General features: G+C 39.0%; 1 protein-coding gene across 1 annotated transcript in view; it reads left to right on the forward strand.

The window, feature by feature from the left end:
- The window catches only part of LOC125352376 (contactin-associated protein-like 3), a 129,201-nt gene that overhangs the window by 84,878 nt on the left and 31,276 nt on the right, over positions 1–13,047 (forward strand). The window contains exons 10-12 of the mRNA XM_048347469.1: positions 2,052–2,195; positions 5,313–5,484; positions 8,480–8,586. Of these exons, the coding sequence (XP_048203426.1) occupies positions 2,052–2,195; positions 5,313–5,484; positions 8,480–8,586 (423 nt within the window). The remainder of the gene's footprint in view (positions 1–2,051; positions 2,196–5,312; positions 5,485–8,479; positions 8,587–13,047) is intronic.

A 13,047-nucleotide genomic window follows, 5' to 3' on the forward strand; every position in this document is an offset into this window, starting at 1 on the left:
AAATTGAGGAGCTACTAATTCAAGGGATAATTCAGAGAATCAATGATATGTAGATAGTAAGCTACAATGAATTCATATGTAATCCAACACAAACTTCTTCCTTTGTATGGGAAGAACATTGATGAGTTCCCACCAAACAAAACTTACTTGCATGTCTATGGATATAGGTTCTTTGCTCACTTTGACTTTTCTACAACTTACAGAATGGCAAAATAAAATGAATAGTAAACAATAAAATAAAGAATGGGAAAGGCACTGAAACCCATAGAATCAGACAACACCTAGAAATTGTATTTAGACAATGTCTAGTTCTACACTGAAAGCTTCAGTAATTTTGATTGATTTAAAAACATATTTTGTTCCTTTACATATTACTTTTAATTATTTCCCTTCCAGATTCACACATCACTGAAGGTTAAGAGGGAACACTGAACTATTAATGTTAATTTTTTTAATAGTAAAAACTACCACTTACATTTGAAATGCTAATGACATTAACTTTACAAAAATGCATGTAGGGAAGGGAAATGAATTAAGCACAGAATAATCTTAATAATTAGCAGACTTACTAAGACCATCATCTAAAATGTTAAAGTTAAAAGAAACATTTCTATAATCTAGAGTTTATCGTTATGTATTCAACTTCTGAAATTAGTTTTGATCTTGGTCTAATTTTAAGCATTGGAACAATGTTTAATTTCACTTAATAGGCTAATTTCACTTAATAGACTAATTTCATTTTTAATAGGCTAATTATTTCATTTTTACCCATTTATCAGCATGCATCTTTGACATATTACCAGATGAAAGAAAGTATAAAATACTTCCAGTGGTTTATTTTCAGTATTTCCATCTTTAAATTTATCATCAAACATAATTTACTATTATATTGTTTTTTTAAAAACAAATATTAAGAATAATAGAATAATACAGATGTGAATGTTAACATAAAAATGGTGTGCTTCTGTAGGCAAAGTATACCTCCAGCTATTTTGTAAGTATTTAAAATCAGATGTTAAAAGTGATGTTTAAAAGGAGTGGTTCACACTTTTAATCCTAGCTACCCAGGAGGCTGAGATCTGAGGATGATGGTTCAAAGCCAGCTAGGAAAGCCCATGAGACTCTTATCTACAATACACTACTTAGACAAAGCCAGAAATGGTGCAGTGGCTCAAGTGGTAAAGTTCTAGCCTTGAGCACAAAAAGGCTCGGGATTGTGCCCAGGCCCTGAATTCAAGTCCCAGGATTTGTGGGGGAGGGAAGGGGGAGGAAGGAAGTATCTATAATCCTAATGCATTTGTTTATAGAACACATGGGCACACCTTGATTTTATATACCTTATTAAATAATGAATAAATAAGATGCTACCGTTGGTTTGAAGGAGAATTCAAGGTACCACAAATATGGATAGATCAGGAATGCTGAATTTCATTTATGAGTAGATAGATACCAAACAACTTAGTAACCAATTGAATAACCAACTGTGGCTCCTAGACAGAAGAATTAGCATTTGTCAGACAAAAGCACTTTGTATGACTCTGAATTTTCTCCAGATGACAGCATTGTAAAGGAGCTACATAATGAAGGCAGAGGAAGCCTGAATGGATCGTACCATGTGGACTTCTCCGTTCATAAATGTTCACAATCACTTCTCACTCAGCTCTATCAGCTCCCCCAATGAATTCTCTGAAAACATTTTTCTCTTTGTTAAATTTCTGTGAAGCAGGTAAAATTGGTCTCAGAATTAAACTGTGTTTGCAATCTCATTGGTAAAGACTTTTTGATCCTTAAATGGGCGATTGCTCCTTGAAGCATGATTTATGCAAGTGACTCTATTGAAGAAGTCATTCTTTTTTCATTTATGTATTAGTATCATAATACTTGAACTCTTCCAATGTAAGAAAGGTGGCTGATCTTTTATCTCCCTCAGTGAGGTATCTACAGATAAATACTGTTTTTCTCTGACTTATTCAGTGATCTGAAAAATTGTTTTCAAGCGTTTGCAAAGTTCCGAATTTAGAGTTGTCTGTAATTCATTTTATTTCCTCCAGGTGCAGAGATCAACGACGGCCAGTGGCATTCTGTGTCTTTGTCTGCTCTGTGGAGCCATATGAGCTTGGAAGTTGATGATCGCTTAGCTGTTCAACCCCTGGCCCACATGCCCATCCATTCAGGGGACACCTATTATTTTGGAGGTGAGTGAGGGCAACTGGACCTCACTGGCAGACAATGAAAGTGTTGTTTATCCTCCCTGCCTATGTTCTGGGTCTCTCATCATATTTACATCAAATCAACATAAAGAAATAGTTTCTTGGTTAGGCACCCCGTGGCTCATGCCTGTAATCCTAGAAACCCAGGAAGCTGAGATTTCAGGATTGTAGTCCCAAGCCAGCACAGGCAGGACAGTCCTGAAGATATCTTTTCTCCAATTAACCAGCAAAAAGCAGAAGTGGAACTGTGGCTCAAGTAGTACAGCACCAACCTTGGGCCAAAAAAAAAAAAATGTATAGTGCCCAGGCCTTGAGTTCAAGTCCCAATATAAACACAAAAAATATTCTATTACATCAATATCTTTTTGTTTTTAAGCAACATAAAAATTGGTTCTTTCTGTTTTTAAGAACGTAAAGAGTTGGTTCTTTCCATTAAAAAGTAAGTGTCTGCAGAAAGTTTGTTTGCTTTTTATTTTTTTGCCCAAGCTGGCTTTAAACCTGGTCCTCCTATCTTTACCTCTCAAGGAACTAGGATTACACCCAATCCACGCTTTTTTAAAAATTATTCATTCATTATTCATTATTTTTAAAGTAATACAATTTCTCAATTGTGAACGTTCTACAATATACAAATTATTATTCATTCAATTTATGATATCTTTGGCATGAAGACTTTCTGAAAGGAAGTAGCTTCTTGCATATTAACTCTAAGTACTTATTTAGATTAGAAGTAGACAAGCTGTGGCCCATGACTTATTATTATATAGGCTCAATTGAAGAATTGCTGTGTATTTTTTTTTTTTTTTGGCCAGTCCTGGGCCTTGGACTCAGGGTCTGAGCACTGTCCCTGGCTTCCTTTTTGCTCAAGGCTAGCACTCTGCCACTTGAGCCACAGGGCCACTTCTGGCCGTTTTCTGTATATGTGGTGCTGGGGAATCGAACCCAGGGCCTCATGTATACAAGGCAAGCTCTCCTGCCACTAGGCCATATCCCCAGCCCCTGCTGTGTATTTTTTAATAGTCATAAAAGAAAAGAAAAATCCCTCTGAATATCTGACTGACAGTACGGTGATCCACCAAGCCCTAGGCATGTGCTGTCTGGCATGCACTATTTGAAGCATTTTGTCTAGGATAAATGCTTCATCATTTTATTCTGCACTTGTCTTTAAATGGAAAACCATTTTACAGTGATTGCTTTCTCTTTCCTTAACTGTAGTGGGTTTGTTTGGGGATGTATAAATCAAAATTCTGTTATTAGGCTGTATGGTGTAACTCTACAGGCAGTGGGAGAAACTTCAAGTCACTGGGTTTTTTTTTTTGGTATATTTGATTAAATATCAGATAATATCACTTTATGTAGATCAAAGTCATGAAGTCATGACCTTGCCTGTACTTTTTTTTTTTTTTTTAGTAGTACTGGAGTTTGAACTCAGAGCCTTACACTTGCTAGGCAGGCACTCTACCTTGAGCCATGCTTTCAGTTCTTTTTGGTTAGTTTGAGATAAGATCTTGTATTTTCCCAGGACAGCCTGGACCGTGATCCTCCTATTTATACTTCCCTAATAGTTGGGATGACTGGTGTCTATTAGCACATCAAGTAGAGATGGGATCTTGGGACATTTTGCAAAGAGTGGCCTCCATCTGCTTTTCTCCTGATCTCTACCTCCTGAGCACAAGTGTGAGTCCAGCCTTGCCTATGCTTCTTATACCTTATTTCTATTCCAAAAAATACCACACAAGCATATCATAAACCTTGCCATTTGTAAAGTAGGCGGAATTAGTTGGGATAAGGGTTTCAGTTGTGTTTAACTCCTCTCTCCCTTTCTCCCTCCCTTTTCCCCTCCCTCCCACATTCCTCCCTCCTTCCTTCTTTCCCTTTTTTGTTGTTGGTTGTGGGGCTTGAACTCAGGGCCTGGTGCTGTCCCTAAGCTCTTTTGTTCAAGACTAGTGCTCTACCACTTTGAGCCACAATTCCACTTCTGGCTTTCTGGGAGTTAATTGGAGATAAGTGTCTCACAGACTTTCCTGTCTGGGCTAGCTTTGAACCATGAATTTCAGATCTTAACTTCCTGAGTAGCTAGGATTACAGGCATGATTATTAGCACCTGGTTGTACTTAATTTTTTAATATTTGAGATAATCATATATCTGATTTCCTTTTATTTCTAGAATATTCTATTCTGCTACATTTTCATTTATCACCATGTCCCATAGTAGCTGGCTACATTTTATGTTGTTGTCAACACTATCCTATAGTATTTGGTTACATGCTTTCTGAAGTATGAAATATAAAAATTATTACTAGAAAAACAAGTCTGCCTGATGCTGGTGACTCATATGTGCAATCCTAGCTAATCAGGAGGCTGAGATTTGAGAATCTCAGTTCGAAGTCAGCCTGGGAAGACAAATCCAAAAGACTCTTATCTCCAGTTAACCAGCAAAAAGCCAGAAGTGGAGGTGCTGCTCAAGTATTACAATATTGAGTGGAAACGCTGAAAGCACAAAGCCCTGAGTTCAAGGTTTGGTACCAGCACCAACAAAACTCCCCAATCTAAGGTATTTCCATTCAATCAATATAAGGATGTTTAATAGTTTTCTTAAACACAAGTTCATAACACACAAAATACCTATTTACCATAGTTTTCGATACATGACGCTTTCCAATTACAGGCTAAACATAGCATTTTTTCAGGCTTCTCCTAAATAAAACAGGGATAGGACTGATGTTATTTATTTTTTTTTAGGTTTACTTCTACCTTAATTTCTTCACGATATAAACATGAAGCTGAAATGCAGCTATGTCTTAGATGAGGTTTTAAAATGGAGTCAAACTTCACCAGATGTGCAATCATTCATGTTTTAGGAATTTTAAATCTTAATTTTATCTCACGTTAAAAAAATTTCTGGATTCCAGGCAGTAGCTTTCATTTCATCATTTCTCACTTGTGTCCTTATTGCTTTTTGTAGTGAAACATCAACCCTTTGCCTCATGTCAGAATTCATTCCTCAAGAATCTGTAAGCAAGATCTCATAACAAGAACTGTGAAATAGTTTTATTATGGTTGTTGATTTCCACCCCCCTGTCCTTGTGTTTCTCTATTCAGGCTGTCCCCACAACAGCTCTGGCTCTGGATGTGAAAATCCCCTGAGAGGGTTTCAGGGCTGCCTGAGGCTCATCTCCATTGGCGACAAAGCGGTGGATCCCATCTTGGTACAGCAGGGGGCGCTGGGGAGTTTCAGCGACCTCCAGATAGATTCCTGTGGCATCGCAGACAGGTAAGAACATACTGGGTCATTGAAGCATGATTGGTTTCCAAGTGCAAAAAAAATAAAAAATAAAATTTTTGCAATTCCCCCCTCCATTTTATGTTAGCTCTGTGAGGATAAGAAAATAGGTAGATATATGCACCATGGTTTTATTTACTTTTTAATGATAGTATAAAATACCTTATACATTTTCATTTAAATTGGTTGGTGAGTTATCAAGCTATGCTTTTGCAGCCATTCCTAACAGTGAAATAATATTCTGAGTATAGAAGAATCGAACAGATTGCCAGTCTTTTAGTTTACAGCATCAACCACCAAAATGCCATCTCTTTTAGAGAGAAAATAATTATTGGGGCTGGGATGTAGCTGAGTGGCAAAGCGCTTGTCTAGCAAGTGTAATGTCCTGGGTTCGAGCCCCAGGACCAAAAAAGAAAAAACAAAACAATAAGAAAATAATTATCATGACTAGTTAGGATTACAGGCGTGAGCCACTGGTGGCTGGAAAAATTATTCTTTTTAATTGAAACTTCAATGTGAGTAAGATAGTTGCTGGTTTATGTTTGGATTGGTTTTTAACTTCCAAATCATCTCTTACATCAGACTCTTAGAATACTAATGTGACAAAAAAATCCTTGTTTTATCTATGTTTGACCTATATTTCATGAGTCACTGCTGAAAATGAAGCTTGATGCTTTATTTCCATTGGGACTTTCCTACACCTAGGGCACAGAAGTCCCCTTTTCTCACAGCTAGATCCCACTCTTCTTTTCCCTCTGCATGGGTCTTCTTTATGCTGCATGCCTTCTGTTAGAATTATATGTACATTTTTCACAAATAATGTTACCTTCAGTTGGGAAAAAACCCTACTATTATATATACCTGTTGATATACCCTTGCTTGCTTTTAAATAGTTATTTCCAAATACTTCTTAAGCAAAATGACACTTTCCCCATTGATAGCAAATGTTTAGGTGGTTTTTTTCTTATCAATTCAAAAGTTGTGGAATCTTCAAGTCCTGTATGATCTAAAATTTTCCCATTGTGTTAAGAAGAAGGAGAAAGCAACCAAGACCATGCAAATTCCACCCCCCCCACCCATCATGCACACACCAGTTTCCCACTCTGATTTTTATTCTCTTCTAAAGGTCTCCTTTTACATACATTTTGCAATATCTTAAACCTCAGAAGATTTGTACAAGTTGTGGCTGTGATTGCCTATATCTGCTTGTCTCTAAATAAGATTAAGCTCTCATTAATTTTGTGTACTTAGTCCAAGTTTGACCTTAAGTATGTGATGTGTATTTGGTTGCTAGAATGTTGAGGTATTAGGGGCACGGGTAGGCCAAGGGATGTTGTGATTTCTTCTTCCCCAACCCATTAGGTTCCTCTCTTAAAGGATTGCTTAGAGGGGACAAATACAAATCTCCCATCAGCCTTCCTATCCCAGATACCTGCCTGGCCTCAGACCTCCAATCATAACCAAGTGACCTCATTTCACAGCCTCTCAGCTCCTCTCCTGCCCTTTCCAGCTCCTCTCTGCCCTTCCAGCCTAGGACCCATCCCATCTCAGCCTTACCTCCATGTCCTGGGCCTACATCCTGGAAAGTCAGTGGCTTTTAGGCCCTGCCCTTCCTTCCTTCCTTCCTTCCTTCCTTCCTTCCTTCCTTCCTTCCTTCCTTCCTTCCTTCCTTCCTTCCTTCCTTCCTTCCTTCTTTCTTTCCTTCCTTCCTCCCTCCTTCCCTCCCTCCTTCCCTCCCTCCCTCCCTCCCTCCCTCCCTCCCTTTCTTTCCCCCTCCCTTTCCCTCACTTCCCTTTCCTCCCCTCTCCTACCTTCTTCTTTGGTGATATTATCTCCTGTGGGTAGAGGCAAAGATCACAACCTCAGTGGCTATGAGATAGATAGAATGATGGGATTTAGTCAGGTCTCTGGAAGTTTCTCTACTTCTTGCTGAGGCCACTCTGTGGTCACAAACTTGATAGTTTAAACATAGAGCTTCCTTCTCTTTTTCTAGCTTGCAATCCTGGAGGCAGGATTGGCTGGGAGACCACTGTGGTTTAATAATTTGGGGTGGGGAGAAGTAAGAGAAAATTATAAAATGTGAGACTTCTGCCTTTGTTCTTTTTCCCATGATCATTTTGTTTGGTGTCCCTTGCAGTTTTCTCTAAATTCGAGGACAGGTTTTTTTTTTTCCTGTTTTTGAAACACAGCAAAAAAAAAAAATGCTGTTGAGATTTTTGACAAGATTGCACTGATTCTGTGGAGAGATTTGGGTAGAACTCATAACTTCATGAAAAACAAAGTTTTCCAATAACGAATCTCTCATTTCAGATCTAACCAACCAATTGACCTAAGTTAAATGTTCTTCAAAATTGTTGGGATTTTTTTTTAACCGGATAATGGAAACTACTACTCTCCTTTTTATTTTCATTTTCATCTCTGCTTCCCCTTCTTTTTTTTTTTTTTTTTTGGCCAGTCCTGGGCCTTGGACTCAGGGCCTGAGCACTGTCCCTGGCTTCTTCCCGCTCAAGGCTAGCACTCTGCCACTTGAGCCACAGCGCCGCTTCTGGCCATTTTCTGTATATGTGGTGCTGGGGAATCGAACCTAGGGCCTCATGTATCCGAGGCAGGCACTCTTGCCACTAGGCTATATCCCCAGCCCCTCTGCTTCCCCTTCTTTAAAAAATGTCCACAAAGTAGTTACTGAGACTGACAAGTTTTATGCATCCAATAAATTTTGCTAAACAATATATTAAGCTATTTTGTCATTCTAGTTAAAAGGAATGTATTAAGATTATTGAAATCTCTACTGCCACACATCCATAGTAATCACATACCAGCATACTTATGTATGCAATATGTATTATAATCAGGAAATCATCGTGGCAGACTCAGCCATCATCCATCATGGGGGATTTAAAAAATTTTTATATTAACCTACTTTTAGTAGAGAAGATACTGGTTTTATTATGACTGGCCAAGAATAACAGTTGTGTTTCTCTGGTAGGTGTTTGCCCAGCTACTGTGAGCATGGGGGTGCGTGCTCCCAATCCTGGGACACTTTTTCCTGTGACTGTGAAGGCACAGGTTATACTGGAGACACCTGCCATTCCTGTAAGCACCCCATCCCACTGCCCTCAGTTTAGTGATGTCTGTTATTTTATTTGCATCTGTTGTTTATATGTATCTGTATATTTGCAATCAGGCAGACATATCAGAATAAGTATTTTAACATCCAAGTATTTCTGGCTTATATTTAAGCCACCTCATCTATCTGTCCATCCAAACAACTGGCTGTCTACCAACTCACCCACCCACCCATCCATCCATCCATCCATTCATCATCCCTTTATATCCATCCATATATCTGTCTGTCTGTCTAGTCTATTTACTGAGCCTTGGGCCTTGCACATGGTAGGCAAGAGTTTCCCCATTCATCTCCACACCCTTAGCCCGCCCTCATTTAATCCAAAAGTGTTGGAGGGGGTCCCATGTATTTAAGTACATGCTTTGGTCATTGTTCCTTTATAATTACTTACCATCTCCAACAAAGAAAATAATTATTGTAAGAGACCTTCATTATCTCTCCTAAAATTTTACCAGGTGGCATACCCATCCAGTGGTATATTTTTATTTCATTTTTATTGCATTTAGACTTCAAACCTGGCAAATGATTATTATTCCACCATTCTCCTGCTGAACGGATTCTTAGAACTATAACTCCAGCAAAGAAATACAAGATTACATCACACATCCTTGACTTAATTTTGTTTTTACTCTGTATTAAATGTTATTCTACTCTGCTTATTTTACTTTGCCTACAAATTTCCTTTTTCCATTGTACTTAGCACCACTCATGTTCCTCCTTTGGGCTTTCCTATCAGTCTAGAATAAAGCCAAAATTATCAACAACAAAGGAATTTACACTCATTTTGGGGCTAATTCGGGTAACAATCTGGGAAGATACAGATTCTAGTCATCTTGAAAATGTGTTCTGAGGTTTTGACAGCAGCATGAGTAGCTTCCAACCAAAGGGGATTAGAAATCATACCACTTGTTGGTAGGCTCTGGGACTGATGCTAGTTAAAGTTAGGAGAAGATGGGGTCTAGGTGGCTCAAGCTTGTACTCATGAGGTCAGGATCTGAAGCCAGTCTATGCAGGGAAGTCCATGAAACTCTTATTTCCAATGAAGCACAAAAAAAAAAAAAAAAAAAAAAGCTGGAAGTGGAGCTGTGGCTCAAGTGATAGACCCCTAAGTTTGAGAAAAAAAAAAAATAGCTCAGGGGCAGTTGCCAGGCCCAGAATTCAAGCTCCAGGATGGGCACCTACACACACACACACACACACACACACACACACACACACACACACAGAGAAATGGATCAAGTTCAATTTCAGTTCAATCTGGGTGATTTGGAGAAGGGGTTATTGCACAGGTGAGCAGTGGTTACCAATGGTTCAAAGGTGAACACCCATGGTAGTGTGAACAGACATGTCTACAGCCTCATTCAAATGCTCAGCTACAGATATCTCTGAGATCTGGTGACCTCATTTAAAGTACTCTGAACCATGGTATTCCACTTTGATTTTTTTTCTCTTGACATGCTTTATATACATGGGTAAATCAATGTAAAATGTCCTCATTTACAAAGGCATATTATACTTCCTTTCTCTTTCCATTATAATAATGCATGTTTTTTCCTTAGGTTTTGCTTCTTCTTTCTATGTGCTCAACCTGGCCTGTGTAGATGCCAACGTTGGCTGTTGAAAGCAACCTTTCATCTTTAGGGCTCAACTAGAATTGGACCCCAGGTCCAAAAGTCCAAGAATCCCAAATTAAGTCTGGCCACCCCCCTCCAACCCCCCCCCCCCCCGCAATGCCAAAAAAGGAAACATAGTGAAGGACAGAGAAAGGAGATGTAGGGGAGATAGCACTTCAGACTTCATCCATCTGATTCAGGGGTACAAATACTGGCTTCAGATTAAGTAGGGAGAATTGGATTCAGAATGTGAGAAAGGTATGATATGTTAAAGGTATGGCCGGGTTGATCACTAGCTCAAGCCTTTTTTCCCCAGGATGAATACTGGAGAAGTTATCACTTTATTACTGAACAGAATGGGAGCCAGGTAGTTTTGAGTTTGATTATGGTTTCTTTAAGATGATAAGAAGACATTGCTGTGGTTGCAAAGTTGACTGCCACAGAGAATAGGTCAAATCAAAGGGCATAGATATAAAGTTGGGAGGCTTTGAATTAATTCACAGGACCCAGCAAAAGCATGTGTTAAGTCGCTTCTTATGTAATGAGCAGATCCACCACACTTACCATCTGGCATGGAGCTTCTCCTAGGAGCCATTAGCATCTTTCATATTTTCCAAATGGATTCTTCCCTGTAGGCTGATCTTTCTTTTAAATTTATGCTGAAGATTAACCATGTTCATTATCTGCAGGTGATAATTTCATATCCTGGCAAAACATTTACTTGCACAAATGAAAATATTCAATTATGTCAGAATAAATTAACATTATATAGGGACATTGCTCCTCGAAATCTTTTCTCTCCTTGTTTTGAATTTGAATTATCCTGATTTGGCATTTGCAAAATACCTAAGGAAGTTGCTTTTAAAAATCAGTTTTCACTATATTTTAATGAAGAGAAGTTACTGGTTTCTAAATTATGCCTTTAGAAAGTTCATTTGTAGACTGTTTTTAAGTAAGAAAAGGGTGTGATTACTGCATTATTAAAAAAATATTTTCCAGCATACATATTGTGTAATACAAGATTACTTAGGTAGGTGAAAAATGAATGTTTATTAGATACTCAGTTATTATTGAGAGAACGAAGTTTCTTCTTTAATTATAACTCTTGATCCTGAAGTTGCCCTGAATTTGAATAGAATTACACAGCAACAACATTTACAATTGAGACTCCCAGTTTCTCTGGAGTAAATACCTCTTCAGATCTTTTCCACTGCACTTCAGAATCTGCACCCATCCTCACCCCAAGGCAAAAGAGAACATTTGTACAAAGAAAACACAATCTCTCATTATCAACACATTCCCACCATGACAACTTCCTCTTCCTTCTCTTTCCTTGTCTATTTATATATTTTTTCTTTAAAATATTATTATGATCTTTATGTAGTGGTACAAAGGAGTTGCCATTCAACAAAGCAGTTTCCATGTCACCCCTTTCAACATTCTCACCCACCCCTCCCAACCCACTCTTTCCCTCACTTATTTGAATTTTTTAGGATATGTATTGAATTTTTTTGCCATCTAACAAAGCAGTTTATGTGTACAATGAGTCTTGATCTTCATCACCCCTGCAACATTTTCACCCTCCTTCAACCCACCCTTTCCCTTATTTTTCTTAATTTTGTGGTATATACAATGAATTCTTGACTGCATTCTCCCCTTTTCCCCTTTCATTTGTCTTCCTCTCTTCTTGGCCTCACCATACCTCCTGCAAGTAACCATTTCCTGGTACTTATTCTATTGGGATTTGACTTAGTGACCAAAGAGAACTCTGTTACACTGTTGGTAGGTATGTAAGCTTGTATTCTGGAAAGCAGTATGGAGGTCCCTCAAAAAACTAAACATAGAACTACTCTATGACCCAGCAATTCCATTCCATTCCTAGAAAGTTATCCAATAGAGCGCAAACAAGGCTACCATAAAACCATCAGCACAAGCATGTTCATTGCAGCACTATTCACCGTAGCCAAGATATAAAATCAGCCCTGATGCTTCAGTGGAAAAATGGATCAAGAAAATGTGGTATATATACATAATGGAATTCTGAAAGGATGATATTGTACCATTCAAAAGAAAATGGAAAGACTCAGAAAAAATTATATTAAGTGCAGTAAGCCAGACCCAGAAAAAAAAAAGGTTGCATGTTTTCCCTCATTTGTGGTAGCCAGAAGGTGCCTATAAATCTATTGGTAAACACACTATGTGGTATGCAAGCAATTACAAATGAATTAAGTATAATAGTAATTGGGTGTTTTATATTTGTGATGGGGACTTTTTATACATATATGTATGTATGTACACACACGTATGATAGAGACTGACTTTTATAGATCAACCTAGTCTAGAACTTATGATTTAGTTATCCTCTTCTCTTGAGTACTGAGATGCCGGGGGTTTTTAGCCTCCCGCTCTCCTGTCCTGCAGAAGAGATGGGAAAGCATACCCCACACAGGCGGGTCCAGGAAGAGGATATGGGGGCTGACAGACCACCACCCAGCCCTCTTCTCCACAGAGGACAAACAGGCAGCCTGGAAGCCGGTCAGAGCCAAACTCCTTTATTCAGGAAAAGAATCATTATTTTACACAGGTTGGAGGGTGGCGGAAGGGGAGGGGTACCTGTACCTACATAGGGGCTGGGACTTGATGCCAAAGCTGTCCGTCAGGGCGCACGCTCCAAGGGACCTCCCTAAGGGATGGCCCACCTCTCCGTCAGGCCCTCAGGGCCACCTCTTGGTTCCTCCCCCGCCTCCATCTTGGCGAGCACATGCAGTCCAGAGGCAGGAGGCGGGGCTACTAGCCAGGCGGGCCCCAGGGCTG

Source organism: Perognathus longimembris, chromosome 1 (assembly GCF_023159225.1).
Source record: "Perognathus longimembris pacificus isolate PPM17 chromosome 1, ASM2315922v1, whole genome shotgun sequence".
NCBI lineage: Eukaryota > Metazoa > Chordata > Mammalia > Rodentia > Heteromyidae > Perognathus > Perognathus longimembris.